This window comes from Camelus bactrianus, chromosome 11, assembly GCF_048773025.1.
Source record: "Camelus bactrianus isolate YW-2024 breed Bactrian camel chromosome 11, ASM4877302v1, whole genome shotgun sequence".
In the NCBI taxonomy this organism is placed as follows: domain Eukaryota; kingdom Metazoa; phylum Chordata; class Mammalia; order Artiodactyla; family Camelidae; genus Camelus; species Camelus bactrianus.
In genome coordinates this window covers 12753824-12771135 of record NC_133549.1, presented here as the reverse complement: position 1 = coordinate 12771135, position 17312 = coordinate 12753824, and the positions used below count along the sequence as shown (strand labels likewise).

Sequence of the window (17312 nt, the reverse complement as noted above, 5' to 3'; positions counted from 1 at the left end):
TGAACATTTATTAAGTGCTGCTGAGCATAGGAAGGTAGGTCACATGTAAACAAGTACTTAGGGGCCCTGATCCCAGCGCGAACAATACTGTTCAATAACTGGCTATTTACTTCCCAGTCTCCACGACAGAAAAATCACACGAGGTTAAGACTGTCCATCGCTCTTCTATGTCCAAAGTCTAGCAAAGGCTCTAGCTTATAGGATCTCAAGAAACACTCTAAATGAATTGAGTAACAGAATACTGTCCTGGCCGTGAGGAGTATTTCCTGGCAGAGGATAGTGTGTGCGAGGAGAGAAAATACGGTTAGAACACATGGTTGGTTACCGTAGGTTGGAGATAAGATTTTGAAAAGCCTTATATATTATGCCAAGGAATTTACAGGTGGCAGTACTGGGGATTCAGAGAATTTAAACCATCAGAATGACATAATCAGATCTGTGCTTTAGAGAGACAGCTTTGGAGTATGAAGGATAGACTAGAGTGGATACAGATCATAGGAAGAGAAACCGTTCAGTACATTACAATAGACTGGTGCTTTCTAAACTTTGAAACATAGTTAGGTGTGCTTACAGAATAGGAGGTCAGCAGTACTGAAAAACAAAGTACTCTGACCTGTATTCAGGGTCCTGGCTCTGCTCAGTAAACACTTCATGACAAAAACATAAGACATGTGGTACCTAATAGGTATTTCACAAATGTACATGTCTCCTTTTTCCTCCCTCCCAGTACACTGCATAAAAAAGGGCCAGTGGATAAACCTTGTGGATACAAGGCAGGGAATGAAATAAGGCCCTCAAAAGGCAGGAAGGGAGGGAACCAAGAACAGGAAAGCTTGTCTGATCTAGGGCAGGACGGCAAACAACTTTTCCTGAGCCGAAAGCAGACTGCAGACAAGCTCTAAGGAAGTACAGGGGAGGAAAACTAGAAGTTTACACTGAATAGGAGAAAAGTGGAGGAGCAGGGGATGCTAGAGTGACAAATTTTAAGTCTCTGTCAGGATTAGATGAAAAAATAAAAGGGCTATCAAGGCTTTCCTAGATTAACCTGCACTGGCGACAGGAGCAGTTCCCCACACGTTCCCCAGCAGCCACTCGGCACTGCGGGAGGAGCAAAGCGTACAGCTGGATTCCTCCAGCACTGGGAGCAGGCGGACGACAGGGGCCTCAGGAAAGGAGGAAAGTGATATGGGAAAGCCCTGGGAAGACTCCGGGAAGTGAACAACTATGGGGTGTAGGTTAGGAAGGGCAGGGAGTCAAGTCAGGAAGCTGACACGCTGAAATGAGAAGAGCCGATGTATTTAAAATCTTGCTGAGGTCCGAAAGTGATTCATGGCAACATAACTAGCCTTCGTTCTTTTGATTTTGCCAACAAATAAGATCAGTTTGATTTTCTTCTATATTAACCATGATTATATGTCAAGTAAAAAGAATGGATTTTTAATTATTCAATAGGTAAAATGAGTCTTCTTATAGGTCCCCAATTCAATGTCAAGCATTTCTGTCATTTAAAGGCATGACAAAAATGACAAAACTATGAGTAGCACCAGGTCAAAACTGAACTTGATTAGGTAGGGAATAATCTACATAAGCAATCTTAATCCTTATAGGAAAATAATGTAATTTCTGTCTATACAGTTAGCATTGGACCTTTGAATAATCCAGTGTTTCAAAAAAATTACAGGCTCATAAAAACAAAGTTCAAATTTCCATAGTGTAGCACAAATATCTATGATTTTCAGAAGACATTTCCTTGTATCAATTAAAATAGAAGACTCAAATTATTTTAAATGTTAGTAAATACCCAACTTTTCAAAAAGATTTCGGTTGAGTGCTTTGCTGAGAATTTCTCAAGTATATGGTGATTTGATCTAAGGTAACACACTGTAGAACCAATCAAACAAGATGCAATGTTACTGAGAATAGAAACTCTCATTTTGAGATATCAGCAATACTTTAACACAGAAATCAGGGTCTTTTTTTTTTTACCCCCCTACCTCTTGGGCCACAGATGGTTCCAGGGGCTTAGGGCTTAAAATTAAACAAAAGGGACAGAGTTAGGGTTAAGGCTCTATAAAGCTAATTGTGCCCGACAGCGTAGCCTTTGGTACTTTTCAGTCAGGCACTAGCTCTCAGGTTAACACTTTGCTTTCCTTTAATCACAGAGATTAAAGGTGCCCACTTCCCTTTCCATTCAAGCACCAATTGCCTTCAGGAGGGGTTAGTGATGTAGGTGGGGAGGAAAAGGGCAGTTCCCCCTGCTTTTATACTTGAGGTGAGCAAACAGCTTTTACGATTCTGACTGCTAATGATGAGAAAATATAAAATGGTTTAAAGGTTCCTTCCTGAAGTGCTTTTTCCATGTACTTGTTTCTTCCCAAATGGAAAGACACTGCTGTACTTACCAGTTTTGAGGCACAAGTCACATTACGAGGGAAAAAGAAACTGGGCTAACGTGTACATTTCACTCAGGGACACTACTTGGTTAAAGAGCAGAATATGCTGGGTAGGGAGGAAGGAAAGAAGGGAGCTGAAAAAACGGATCAGAATGCTCCCTGCTTGTCACCGTCTGCTTTTTCATGGAAGACTTTAGTGAGGGAGTTTCCAGGGAGGGGAATGAGCTATTCTAAGCAGGAACACTTAAGAAATTGGTCCCAAATTGTCACTGGCTTGGAACTGGGGCAGATGCATTGATACCTGCCTGTATAGTGCATAAAAAGTGTCGATAAATATTCCTGGAAGCTGAAGTCTTCTTTATTGACAGAATCAACAGAACATTCGCAGCAGACTCGGCCACAAGGTCCCAACATAGCACATTCTGACATTCAAAGCAGACCTATTTGGATGTGGCAACTTTTGACTCCTTCAGCTCTGTGCTGTGATGATTACCTGTTCACAAAGATTCTAAGTGGAATAGCCTCACTCATACCACCACCATCTCACTGTTTTTGGAGACTAACAGCTTGGTCCAAATTTGTAAAAAGGTAATTGGCTAAAAGACAAGTAAGCTATCAGGCCTAATCAAGAATGGCTTAATATTATTCATTCTCTTCTTTGAACATTTTACTTAAGTGTTTTATCAGCGCTACTAGCTCAGGGTTCCCACCACATGCATCAATTTGTTTATAGGCTTTAGACTCAAGCTCTTTAAGAGTATTCCGGGTGTATTCAAAAGAACCTACATTCTCCAGATAATGTACACAGTATTTTTTAATATCTACGTTTTCGGTTCTCTGGCGCAAGATATTCTGCACCTGGGTACTTTCAGGCCTCGACCAAATAGCATGAATCGTAGGGAATGAGAACTTTCCCTCTGTTAGATCTTCACAAAAGCTTTTGTTTTCACTATATTCTTTGGAGTGCAGATTAGCATAATCATCCCTAATTTGGAAAAAGAGCCCAAGTGTGTCAAGTAGTGGCTTTAAGTCTTCTTTGTAATCAGAGAACAACTGCATGAGACCTACTGCTAAGCCAAACAGCCCACCTGTCTTCTGCAGCACCATCGCTCTATACTCCTCTTCCGTGGGACAGGTGTAATTATCCCTCCAGTAGATGTCGAGGCCCTGGCCCTGATGGAGTTCTAAAAGCTGGCGGGTAAAGAGCTTCACTGCATCCGGGTGATCAAGGGTTAAGACCTTCTCTAGGCCAAGAAAATACACGTAATTGGCAGAATTGATGACGGATGGAATTCCGTAGATGCTGTGTGCCACTGGAAAGCCACGTCGGAGTTTTGAGTTGTCTTCGATATCATCGATGAGTAAACTGGCATTATGCAACATTTCTGTCACTTCAATGATAATCTTAACAGGAAATACAATTGAAAAATTTAATTTTATTTGAACTGTTCAAAAGCGCTTATAAATACTTATTGTATAGTAACAGACTATCAAAGTGTCAGATGTCTGAGTTTTTAAAACTAATAATTATCTAGCAACCTCAATATAAAACATTGCATGAGCATTAAACTGAATTAATGGGGTATTTTTACATAATATCTATTAATTTCTTGGGGATTAAGAATAAGGTTAGAATTGCCTAAATACCTGTAGCTTGTCTTCTGGAACTTTTAGCCAATGATTAAACGCCTGTGAAAGTTTGGTTCTCACTTGTTTACCTGCATTTAAAGAATAAAATTTGGCAATAAATTAATATTTTAATGATCAGAAACACATTCAGAAACTTCCTCTAAAACTGATCAGACTTGATAAATCCAGCCCCATCAATCTGCCTACTGCAGAGCTGGCGTTCCATGGCTGGGCCCCCACTGCCCCCTCGGCCAAAAATCCTAAAATGCACAACCTTTTAAAATTAGGGAAGGCAAAAGAGTTGCTAAAGTACTCCAGTGCCCATTAGTAAGCCTATTCCTTTCATCTTAACTTATATTAAGTTTTGGAATGGAATGAACTTTTAAGGAATTATAATCTAATTCATTCCTTTTTTGCAAAGGGAGGCCAGTCAGTGGCCGTCAGCACTGCCCAGAAACCAGAGATATTTGTAAGTAAATGTACTTTGCTACTGAATTACCTCCTAAAATTATCTACCATTCCTTTGAATTAAGATTTTAGAGACTGGACAGCTCTACTTCTTTCATATGAAAAAGTAGGATTACCGCCCCATGAAGTACTCCCTTTTAACATCCTGAATTTAGTCAAGGTTAGTATCTTTATTTTTGACTAGGGTGATTAGTTCTTTAATATTTTTTTCTTACACAGAGAACTCAAGAGAGGTCTTTGGGTAGTAGTCACCACTAGAAGTCATTTTAGCCCCCAAATAAAGTAGTAACAGATAAAAACTACAACCAGTTCATTTAATAAAAATGTTCATTCTATGAGCTTCTTGCTTAAGTAAATGCCCAGTAACATCCTAATTTCAGATTAGGCTTCAGGAAAATAGTTACATAAAAAGTTTCAGCAAACAAACCCAGTCTTTTCTAAGTCCTATTTGTGTTTTCTCTGCACCAATCATCCAAACGAATACACAAACCCTCATGGCATACCCAAATGGAACAAAGTTTCACTTTCTGTGAGAAGTCAAAAAGGGAAGGAGCTGTCAGGATTTTGGAAGCATCTCCTGTCTATTAACCCTTAAGGTGAACATGGTCTGAGTAGCAATTATATCATTTAGACTTTTAATCTACTTTCCAGTTTAACAAGGGCAATCTGGTCTATACAAAGAATGCACAACTGTGCAAAGTAACCCTATCACTTTAAAAAACAAGTTTAGAAGATGAAGAACAGAGAATCAACGTGCAGCCATACTTCCCTTCCCTTCAGAATGTATACTGGAAACAGTACAATAAATGGCTTAACTTACAGGCACCACAGTTTTGTTTTAATACTTCTTCCCTGTCATCTAGGATCTAGCATATATGTGAATTTTTATCATAAGAACCCATTATCATATGCTTGAGTTTTTATTTGCTACCATCATTTTCCAGACAAAGTTAAAAAAACAGCAAAACAAAACAAGTACGCATATATGATTAGGCAGGTGTTTCTTCAGGACGCCATGTCCAAGAGGCTCATCTTTTTACAGGAATAACGGGGGCTATGCTTGCAAGCAACGTGCTTTAGATGCATTGCTATTTGTCTCTTTAAGGAATTAGTGTAAGAAATGCAGTGTGTGTGACAGTGGAAAACGATAAACAAAACTTTTTGTTGTTATACAAATTGCGTGACATCCCTTAGTATCTAAACAGTAGGGCATCCATAAAGGATAAAACCTCTAATGAGATACTTAAATGTATTATTTTTTTAAGGTATGTTAAGTATTATTTCTTTAAGTATTATTTTTTTAAGGTATGTTAAACAATTGGATATTTTTAAAGGGGTGCCTCAAAAATGTCCCTTTTAAGAAAAAATTATAAAAATCATTGTCATTTTCCTCATATGTATCACCTTAAATAGAAAATTTCAAGAGCTGGCATGTCTAACCTTTCCTGTATGCTAACACGTACATGACCACTACTCTATAAAAACGGCCCTACAGGTACTACAACTAAACTGTTACCTGGTAACTGAAGTAAGTACTTATAGGGTTCTAGAAGAATTCTTTGGACTGTTTCTTGAGTCTTCTCCATTGTTTTCAAATTTCAAAGCTGATCTGTAAAAAAGGAGAAATGTAAAGATAACGTAATTAAGTAAACTGAGTATTGACAAGCAAAGGAATTTGTATTTCAAGATTTTTTTTTTTTGTAAAAGTAGACTTCCAGTTTGGTTTTAAAAGAAGTTCTATACATATGAAATCTTAAAAACATGCTAAGTGAAAGAAGACAGTCACAAAAGATCACATATTGTGGGGAGGGTAATAGCTCAGTGAGGTCCTGGGTTCAATCATATCTCCATTAAAAATAAATAAATAAACCTAATTGCCTCCCGCCAAAAAACATTTTTTAAAAGACTACACATTGTATGATTCCACTTATATGAAATGTTCAGATATAGCAAATCTATAGAGACAGAAGGCAGATTAATGATTGCATAGGGCTGGGTGGAGAGGGGAACAGAGTGACTGCTAATGGGGTTTCTTACTGAGGGGATCAAAGTGTTTCAAAATTAGATTGTAGTGATGGTTCACAAGGCCCAACCTTGTGAATATAATAAAACACACTGAACTATACACTTGGAATGGGAAAACTACATGATATGTAAATTGTATCTCATGAAAAAAATAAGGAAAGGCTTCATTTAGGTGATTACATTGGTCAGTGTTCACCTGGATTGTAAGTGGTTTCGTTAATTAGAAAGCTTATATTAAAAAGCCTTTCCTGGGGGTGGGGGTATAGCTCAGTGGTAGAGTGCATGCTTGGCATGGATGAGGTCACGTGTTCAATCCCTGGTGCCTCAATTAAGGGAAAAAAAAATGAAATGAAGAAAAAAGCCTTTCCTATTTTAATCAACCATAAAAGGCTTAAAAATTTTTTTGACACCAATGTCAAAACAAACCCACAGAACTAGATACTCCTATATTTGACTGATCACATAAATGAGTAAACAGACTTTTCTATGAGCATTAAAATGACTGTTTTATACATTTGACCCTTGAACAGCATGGGGTTTAGGGGCACCAACACCCTCAGAACTACCCCAGCAGCTGAAAATCTGAATATTATTTTACAGTTGGCCCTCCATACCCGATTCTGTATTCACAGATTCAGCCAATTGCAAATTGTGTACTATTACAGTATTTCTTTTTAAAAAATCCGTGTATAAGTGGAGCTGTGCAATTCAAACTGATACTGTTCAAGGGTTAACTGTATATTTAAAATAGAAGGGGAAAACTCCTCTTCTGTATTTTCTCCACAATAAATCCATCTCAGAAATTCTGATTAAGACATGCATTAACTTGAATGAAGTTGTATCATTAAAAATAGTCCCCATAGTGATTTATTTTTCTGATTTTACATTTACTTCAATATTTCTTAGAACATCACTCATGGTTTTCCTAGAGTCCTCCTTTACTACTGAATCTCTACTATTCCTTTGTAAACAATCTCTTGCTATTTTTGTTTGTCCTCCTGTTAGAAGTCTTCATTTTTAACAGCTCTAACCTCTGGCACATTTTAGAAGGTTTCTCACCTTTGTCTACTTCCTTTTGCTTCTTGGGACAATGATTTGATCTCTAGGATCATGAGCCTAAAGATTGAAAAGTGTGTCTTCTGTGGTCTACTCTTGAGTATCTAGGTGAAATAATCATAAAAAATCAGCACTTCCCAGAGGAAATAATTTTAGCAACATGAATCCAAAGAGAAACCTTCTGTTTAGAAAATGTCTACATCTGCCTTGACAAACAGTTAATACTAAGTGAGTCGCAAGGGAAAAAAAGTTGAGAAAATATTTTGAAATAATACGAATACTAGTTTAGTAACCTATTACCTACATTGTTTAAATTTTGACATAGACTACCTTATTCTTTTATTATCTATTAAAAACTTTTTTTTATTGAAAGGTAGTTGACTTACAATGTTAGTTTCAGGTGCAAAGAAAAGCAATTCAGTTGTACATATACATATATTTTCAGGTTCTTTTGTTATAGTTTATTACAAGAAATTGAGTATAGTTCCCTGTGCTATACAGAAGGTTTTTGCTGCTTATCTACTTTATATGTAGTAGTGCTCGATTACCTTATTCTTAAAGAAATTCTTAAAAAAAAAAAAAAAGAAAATGATACTCAGGAAGAATAATCACACAGTTAAAAGACTACTGAACAGAATTAAAGGTACAATTAAAAAAAAAAAAGCATCTTCTATATACTACTCTATTTAAACCAGCCAGTAGCCATCTCTTCCCAATTATGTTGGGAACAAAAATCATGTTTATCTTTTGTACAGCCTCCAGAACACATTTGACTTAATTCAAAAATCAGTAAGACCAACTTTCAGTAATTCTCTTTTGTGCCTGTCTGGACCAGTAACAAGTATACTCTGTCGCACAGAAATCAGAGCTAACCTGTTTCAACTCTTAGGGCTTTGGCTGAACTTTGGCTGATTTTCTTTTTGACTTAAAAAATATTAGTTATGAATTTTTAAAAATCATTCTTTCCTTTGCTCACTCAGGTGAGTTTAAGAATGCTCACTTAACAAGTCAATAATGCTCCTTTCCCAGAGAATGTTTATATGTAGTAATCTCAACTGTGGGAAAACCTCAATTCTTCTCGGTATTCAAAACCAATCTGTTCCGTGTCCTGAGAGTCTAAGGGGTTCTACATTACAGTGGCATATATTGTGACTTGGCGCTTTTTCTTTTTACCCAGAAGTCCAATTTGTCACACCTAGGAATTTCAGCTATCACATACTAGAGAGGCACTAGTGTTACATGAACTCTAATTTACTTTCTGACCGAGTAAGAACCACTGAATGCCTCTATGAGTCTGAAACTACTCATTTTCAAAACTGGGAAACTGCCTTAAACTTGTTCAAACCACGGATGATGAATATTAATGAATACAAAACCAGATTCTCTCCTTTGTGTGGGCTACTTAAGCAAAAACTTCCTGTCTGGGCTCCCTGCACTCGCTCCTCTAACCCAATTCCACTGATCTATCTTCTACTCTAAAGCTAGTGATCTTTTCCAAATTTAAATCTGGTCCTATCTCCCTTCCGAGTGGGATCCCTCTGAAGATACCCCATTGCTCTTAAATAATGATAGACCTCCCCCCGCAACAAAGCATATCAGGGTCGGTGGGCACCCTCCCTCCCCTCCAGCCTCAGTTCCTTATACTTTAAAAAAAGCTCCCTCTGGACCGAAGGCTTTCCAATATGGTATTTTTTGTCTGGAATGTCCTTCCTTTAGTTAAAACTCCCACTAACCCTTCCGCTCTCAGCTTGAGCCTCACTTGCTCAGGAAAGCCTTCCCTTCTGTCCCGAGGGCAAATCCCCTATTTCCAATAGTCCTGGCCCCACGGAGCTCTGCTTGGCAGCACTCACACCTGTTGCAGCCCCTCACTCCCTCGAGTGTCCACCTCGCTGGGTATCTGCCCGTCTCCCCAGGCTCAGGTCCACGAAGGCAGGGCCAGACCCGTTCTCCCACCTGGTAAGCGTTCAAATACGCAAAGGACGAAAGGAACGAAGGAACTAGCGGACAGTGCCTCCCAACGAGTTAGAGGATGAAATAAGGGCACCCGGTGGCAAATAAAACGTGAAAATATGCAAAATATTTTTTTTAAGCGAATGGTCTGAGAACCGCTAAAAAGACACACAGATGTAAGCGCGGCCGTGCAGCGCAGAGCGAACCCTTCCACTCAGACTCCGGGAGGTGACGGGTCTGAAGGAGCCTGCCTGAGGAAGACGGGAAGGGAATTTAAAGACTTCGAGGCAGCTTTTCACGAGGCTGGGCCGACGGGTAGGGTCGACGAGGGTCCAACTCCTCCCCGCTTAGGCACCCCTTCCGCCCTCTCCGGCCCCCAGCTCCTCCCCGTCTCCAGCCAGAGGATGGAAAATTCGTACACAATCCGGTTCAGCATCCGGGTCCTCACCCTCCTCTCTTTCTTTCCCGTCGGCTCCGCCCCCAGCCTCCCCCACCCGCCTCCCCATCCGGGTTCCCCTCAGCCGCCGCCACAGCCACTCACGGTTCGAGGATGATATCACAACTTTCACGCCGCGGGGCCGGCAGCAGCAGTACCCAGCGTCAACTTCCCACCTTATCGTTCAGACCCGGGGTCCTCCTGACCCCTCCATGAATCCTCCCTCCTACTTCACCAAACAACTCTCCGCCCTCCTCAGCCGCCAGCGACACCGCATTACTCGGTGCAAGAAAATGCGCCATCCCGCTCACAATGCGCAGGCGTCGTTGCCTCCTCCCTTCTGCCTGATTGCCCCTCCCCTCCCCCTCCCCCTCCCCCTCCCGTTTCACGTAGGCGCGGGGCATGGCGGGCCTTGCAGTTCTTCTGTGCAAGACCTGGCGCAGTGACCCCAGAGGCTGGACTACATTTCCCGGGAAGCTTTGGGGCGTAACTTTCTGTTTCCATAGAACTGGTGGGAAAATGGCGTCGTTGTTTGTATCCCGATGACCAATAGGAGCAGGGAATAGGCGGGTTCTAAAGAAGCCTAGCCAATCGGAGGTCGTCTAAGAGGCCATCCGGGAAAGAGGTAGGGGAGGGGAAAAAATCTAGGGGAGGGGAGAGAGAAGGGAAGGGGGGACTTGGGGTGGGGGGGGAAGCGATGTTTGCCCGTCAGTCGAGTCCGGAGTGAGGAGCTCGGGTGCTGGAGCGGAGGGAGACTCTTGAGCTTAAGCTTGCCGCCGCCACGGCCACCGCCTGGACCTTTGCCTGGAGGGAGCCGCAGAGGGTCCGTCGCCGCCGTCCTCTGGAGGGCAGCGCGACTGGGGGCCCGGACCTCCAGTCCGGGAGGGATTTTTCGTCGTCCCCCCTCCCCCCAGCGAGGGAGCCCGAGCGGCCGCCAAACAAAGGTACCAGTCGCCGCCGCGGGAGGAGGAGGAGTCGGAGTTTCAGCCTCAGCAACCGCTGGACCCGCCGCCCTTCTTCCCCCATCTCTCCCCCGGGCCTGCTGGTTTTGGGGGGGAGCCGGGGAGGGGACTCAGGACGTGCCAGGGTCAGAGCTCGCCTCCCAGGAAGGTAGGGATGTTTTCTGGGGCTTCGCGGTCTCGTCAGGGGTTTTGGGGGGAGTCCCTGGGCCCGGCCGAGGGGCAGGGGCAGATGGCGGTGGTGGTCTCCGCGGGCGCCCGAATTCGGGGCCGCGGCCTCCGGGGGCCCCCGCCCGCTCTCCGCTGCAGTCGCCGAGTCCGATTGCCCCCCCAGCCCAGCGGCCGCACACTCAGCGCTTTAGCGCCCGGCGGCCGCGGTGGGGGGCCCGGGCCGGTGTCGGGGGGGCTGCCGCCTCCCGGCCCCGCGGCCACTTGTGGGTCTCCGCCTCAGACCGGGCCGTGGGCAAAGGCTGCGCGGCGGGTCAGGCCGCCGGGCCCCGAACGAGGCGCAGCCTGCTCGGCTCGGACGCGGTGCGCGGCCCCTTGGAGCGGGAGGCCGGCGGGGGAGGGAGCAGGCGGCCCCGCGCCGGACCCCGGGCGGCTTGTGAGTTTCTTCTCTGACAGAAATGGCGTCATCGTCGGGGACGGGAAACTCCGTCGGTCCCGACAATGGGGAAGCCGAGCCTGGAGCTGTGTGGGCGGCTGCGTGTGAGGGGTGGCGAGGCCCGGGAACCCCGAGTCTGCGTTCGGGGTCGGGGCCGACGCTTCCTTGGGCCCTTTTTGGGGTCCCCCATCGGCGCCGGCGCAGGGGGTGCCTGTGGCGCTGACTGGGTGTCTTTTGTTTCTCTTCCAGGTGCAGGTGAACCCGGTGTTTTCCAGGGGATCGCGGTCCCGGAATCACCATGAAGGTAGGCTCACCTCCAGAAAAGGAACCCCGGGGCTTAGGGAATTAAGGAAGTAGGGTCTGATCGCAGTCACGCGTGGGGCCCCCGAGTTCCGCCGAGAGAGGTGTGTGCGGGGGCTGGGGCCCGAGCTCTTCCCGGGGCCGGGGGTCAGCTGGCGCGGGAGTCGGTGGGCTTCGCTGCCGAGTTGGAGTCGGTTACAGGGTATCTCACCGAGGACAGTTTTCCCATAGAGAACGTCTCTTTTTGCAGGGGGGTGTTAGGAATAACTGCACGAATTCAAGTGTTTGAAAAGCAGGTCAAGTAATCTGACTCGAGAAACTGAACTGTATTGTGGTTCTATCTGTTACGCTGGATGAAAGAAAATCTAATTTGTCCTGCGATGCGTGCAGTACCGTGAATTTTTCGCAGACCTATCTGACGAGCGAAATCCAGCATAATCTTAATCGTAAGGTTTTTAAAGAGAAAATTTTGGTGGTCTTTGCACAACTCAGAGATAGCAGTTGTGTCTTGTATTTGCAGGGATTTAGGATTCTGTGGTTTATTCTCCTTTACCGATCCATTTGGTCTGTGAATTATCAGATGCTGTATCGCATTGTGATAAAATCCATGTGAAAAGCCGATGGCCAGGTTCCTCTTAAATGTAAGCACGTGAACCGAATGGAGGATATTGTCTAAAAAGTACAATTTGCTTAAATGGTGGAAGAAATTATGGTCATAAAAGTACAGGTGGTTTTTTCACTTTAGAGAATGTGTAATTGAATGCTGTCATATTTTTTAATGCACTTTAGGATGAAAAGCCTTAGCTATCGGAAATGTCTGATTCAACTGGTGGAACTTAGAGATTAGCAGATATTTTTTCATCCATTACAAATTCAGAAGTGTTTGAAAGGGTGTATGTAATCACAAGTGAAGAATTGCAACAGCTAGAATGTAAAAATGCAAATTTCATCTACTTTTGACAGTTTATTTGAACTATTTTTAAAAAATTTACTTTGCTTCTCTTCAGAATCAGGACTGATTTTATGGTACTGCATCTAAATAAAGTTCGTAATGTTTGTGTTTATGGTAGAAAGTGAAAGCCATGACTACTTAAATATTTATCAGCTATACACAGTAATTAGATTTAGTCCAGTTTTTTTTTCTTTTTGAGTTTGGGGTGCTATAAACTCTGAAGCAGTTTATATCTGCTGAATGACTTTCACTTTCATGTAAATGAAAAAATAATTAGTGATATTTCAGAAATGAATTCCTTTTGTTAGTCACGGATGCTAGCTGCAACTTCTGTGACCCGTGTGAAACGGTGACAAATTTATTAGGAAAATATATCTTCTCTGGTGTTGGATGAGAATTTCTTAAGAAAAATGTTGGATTGAAATATAAAACATTCAGAAGGTGAATAATACAAGTTTTAGTTTTGAATAAATGTTGTAATCTGTCACAGTTCCCAGGGTAGTGCCTGGCACATCTTGGGTACTCTGTTAGTATTTGGTGAAAAGAAATGTTGTAAGTTGAAGGTCTTCTAGATTTTAAACTTTCTTTTCTTTTCTCTCTTCCTTTCATGTCTTTTTTTTTTTTTTAACGTATCTGTTTAAAAAAATGAAAGTACGTTGGAAACTTTAGCCTTGAAAGTTTCATAGTATTAGGCAAATGCAAATTTTTTGGTATTATTTTAGAACTACTAATTTTAAGTCCTCAGCATTTCCATTATTGCTGCCTTTAAAAATAGTTACTAGTAATTTTAAAGGGAAAGAATTATTAAAACAATCTTCTAATTTTATACAAGAAGAACTTCATGTTATTATAAGTATAGTTAAGTCCTCTCTTTGGGAAGCTAAAATCTTAGCTTATTTCTTACAGCTTAATTTTTTACGTGGTAAAAGTTGAGAGGCTGCCCATGATTGGTATTTTGTTAAAACAAAATCACCATTCTAAAAGTATGTAATGTTGATTATATTGGGCTTAAATTTCTCTTTTTGTGTGTTTCCAATTTCTGTATTGTGACAACGGAGCTTTAGAAGGATTCATGCCAATCATCGTATCTTACCAGATTTGTACTTTGAAGCAAGCTTTTAAGTTTGTATTATCTATTCCTATTAGTCAGAAATTTAAATTTTATTAAGAGGCAGTGTATTGAAGTAATTGAAAAAGTGTGTAGTAATACATTTTTGGTTGTTGCTTTAAAGTCCCAAAACGAAGAAAAATGTGTATATCATTTTTTAAGTGCCGTATGTTTTAGAAGCAATTTTCCTGTGGCACTACCTTCAGGAATGTATTTAAGTAAATAAAGCCCCTTTCCTGACTAGTATACTCTATCATGTGATATTTTTACCTAGTGTTTTTTGAGAAATATGACTGTAACATAAAAGCAGTTTTGTGTTTTAAGCTAGATCATAATGTTGGTGTTATGTTGGATTTATTTTTCATACTTTTGATAAACCTTTTGAAGTCAGTGATTGCACAGTATCAGGAAATGATGGGTTATTAAAGTTTAGAAATAATACTAAGACTTAATTATGTCAAATTCATTTCCTACTTTTTTTCTAACTGAAACTTTTTGTTTTGCTTTTATATCGTGCATGTTATTAATGTCTCATTACGCTACAGTAAATTTTCAAGTGGAAATGGGCTTGATAGACTGGACTTTGCAGAATCTTAAGAGATGAGGTGATTTAGATGGTGGTACTTAGATCTGGGGAGATGGGCTTTGTCCGATGTACCATTCTCTCTTCAGTAATCGCTGGCTGAGGCCACATGAAAATACTGGATTGATTTCAGATGCTTTTTTTAATGTCCTTTGCTTGTGTGCCTGTTCTCAGTCCCTCTCCCCTTCCTTCCCCCCTTCCTTCTCCCTTTCCTCTCTCTGGCTCCCTCTCCCTCCCTCTCCCCATCTCCCTTACTTCCTCCCTCCTTTTGTAAATCAGTCATATAACAACTACCCTTTCCTTGTGTCAGGCAGTGTGGATTGAAGATAAATATGTGAGCAGACCTGCTCTCAGGGAGCTCACAATTTAGTAGAAGACAGAAAAATAAAGCGAACAGCACATATTGAATTATAAGGCTATTTTTTTTTTGCAACATGCAGTGTTTGTGGTAAGTGCAGTGGGAGGACAGAAGAGGACATCTAAAGCAGAGAGCCATGGAAAGTGCTCCGGTGGAACTGGCATCTCAGCTGAGAGCTTAAGCTCTGGCTAGGCAAGGAGGAGTAGAAAAGAGTGTTTCAGAGAGGGAGCAACATATTGGAAAATAAAGGGAAAAAAACAAGATGATGTGTCTGGAAACTGTAAGTAGTACAGTGTGGCTGGATTAACTTAAAGCATGATGCATTTAGTGTGGAAATAGGAGGGCAGAGATGAGGGATGAAGTTAAGTTAGGGAGTTGAGAATTTTTTGGAAGGCTTCATGGAACCACCGAAGGCAGAGATGCTGGGTTCGTACTGCAGACAGATCACTTTGGTAGTGTTACAGTGAGTACATCGAAAGGGGGATCTGAATGGAAAGTCTGGAGATTCCATGTGGTAAGCCGAAGTGAGAAGTGAATAGGGCTTGAAGTAATGCTATGGGAGTGGAACCGAGGGACTAGATCTGCGATACCTAGGAAGCAGAGTTCAGGACTAGTAAGTCGCCCTGGGATAGGAGGAAGACCGAGGTTTCACAGGAGAGATACAACTGTCACTTGAATCCTATTGTCGTTGGACTAAACATGAATGAGGTTTTGCTTATTTAAGGCACCTATAGGAGGTCCACATCCAAGTGGACCTACTAATTAAGATGTGGGACTAAGAGAGCAGGTAGGATGAGGAGTCAGAGGCATGGTTAATCCAATGTGAATGTTAACCTAATAGATGATATTCCAAGAGATTTAGATCCATACATGGCAAGTGTATTCTTTGCTACAAATTTGTGGTCTTTTTGATGAACAGGTACTTCTGTAACATACTGATTTGTTTTCTGTCCAAATTTCTGATTCTTCGCTTATTGTAATTTTAAAAAGTGTGCTGTATGAGTACATAGTTCACTGACGAACATGTTTTTGTTAACTCAGCTTGTAAATTCAGTCCTTAAAGAGATGTTGCATGCTTTCCTTGTGCCAGACGTGGTTCTTGGTACTGAGGCCACAGTAGTGAACACGCGTTCTCACACTTGTGGACCTTACTGTCTACAGTTGACCTTTGAACCACATGGATTTGAGCTGCACAGTTCCACTTAGACATGGACTTTTTTTCAGTAAATACATGTAAGTTCTGTAAATGTATTTTCTCTTTCTTATGATTTTAATAATATTTTCTTTTCTCTAGCTTACTTTATTGTAAGAATACAGAATATAATACATATACGAAATCTGTTAGTCGACTGTTAGGATTGACCTGTGTTTGTGTTACTGATAAGGCTTTGGGTCAACATTGAGCTATGAGTCGTTAAGTTTTGGAAGAGTCAGAAGTTGTACACGAATTTTCCACTGCACAGGGGGGTCAGTGCCCCTGACCTTAACCCTACGTTGTTCGAGGGTCAACTGTATTAGGGTGGACAGGCACCAGACCAAAAAAAATGTGATATGTGCTATAAAGAGAAATAAAACAGAATCCGGATGAGGAGTTAGGGTTAAGGAGCATTGTTATTTTAGATTAGATTGGCCTGCTGGACCTCGGCATATTTAAGAAACAGGAAGGCAGCCTTTGGGGCTGGAGTGGGAGGAGATGAGGCTGAAGAGGTCACAAGGCCAGTACAGTGTAGGGCCTCATGGGCTGTGGTAAGGACTTTAAGTAAAATCTGAGTGTGCCAGGAAGTCAATGAAGGGTCTTGAGTAAGAGTGAAGTGGCTGTAGAGCGCGGGCTGGGGGAGCCGGCGTGGGGGAGGGGGGTCAGTGCAGGTTGCTGCCAGGGAGAGTTGCTGGTGGCCCAGCTGGGAGAGTCGGTCGTATTCAAGGTGGGGGTGTAGGATTTGAATGGATTGGATGTGAGGGGAAGGTCTGCCTGCTGCTTCTGCCCCTGCCCCCACCCCAGCCCCTTTTAAATAAAATCTTTTTGCTGTAATTAGTTGGTGGACAGAATACTTGGAATTGAGTACAGCCAAGAAGTTCCCCACTCTTAGCCCTCCCTGTAGTGAGCAGTGAACACTGAGCTGAGCAATCCTTTTCATGTTTTTTTTTTTTTTAATTTTAGGAAATCAGATAAAATTCACACTTTTCAGTGTGCAATTCAGTACTTAGTAGTTTCACAAGATGTGTATCAGTCACTACTGTCTAACTCCAGAACATTTCCGTCTTCCCCCAAAGAAGCCCTGTTACCCATAATCACCCCCTGTTCTCCCTTTGCCTCTCCCTCCCCTGGCAGTCACTGATCTACTTGCTAAGGAGCTGCCAGTTCTGGGCATTTACTAGCCACAGAATCTACCATATGTGGCCTTTTGTGTTTGACTTCTTTCACTTAGCATAATATTTTCAAGGTTCATACATTTTGTAGCATGTCAGTACTTCATTCCTTTTATTGCTCAAT

General features: G+C 42.2%; 2 protein-coding genes across 7 annotated transcripts in view; one reads left to right on the top strand and one right to left on the bottom strand.

Annotated features, from left to right (window-relative positions):
* Positions 1-2729: 2729 nt before the first annotated feature.
* GGPS1 (geranylgeranyl diphosphate synthase 1) lies at positions 2730-10283 on the bottom strand. 2 transcript variants are annotated; one of them, XM_074373248.1, is made up of 5 exons: positions 10063-10283; positions 7575-7675; positions 6007-6099; positions 4041-4111; positions 2730-3797 (listed from the first exon to the last, which is right to left on the bottom strand). In XM_074373248.1, the coding sequence occupies exons 3-5, from the start codon at positions 6074-6076 to the stop codon at positions 3036-3038; spliced, it is 903 nt and encodes a 300-aa protein (XP_074229349.1). In that variant the 5' UTR covers positions 6077-6099; positions 7575-7675; positions 10063-10283; the 3' UTR covers positions 2730-3035. The 2 variants fall into 2 exon arrangements, with proteins under 2 accessions (XP_074229349.1, XP_074229348.1); XM_074373247.1 differs by lacking the exon at positions 7575-7675.
* A 351-nt stretch (positions 10284-10634) lies between these two features.
* The window catches only part of ARID4B (AT-rich interaction domain 4B), a 128015-nt gene continuing 121337 nt past the window's right edge, over positions 10635-17312 (top strand). For 3 of the 5 annotated variants that reach the window (XM_074373228.1, XM_074373227.1, XM_074373225.1), the window contains exons 1-2: positions 10636-11067; positions 11770-11824. In XM_074373228.1, the coding sequence (XP_074229329.1) occupies positions 11819-11824 (6 nt within the window). In that variant the 5' untranslated portion in view covers positions 10636-11067; positions 11770-11818. Of the gene's footprint in view, positions 11068-11769; positions 11825-17312 lie in introns of all 5 variants that reach the window. The other 2 variants (XM_074373229.1, XM_074373226.1) reach the window with 2 other exon arrangements.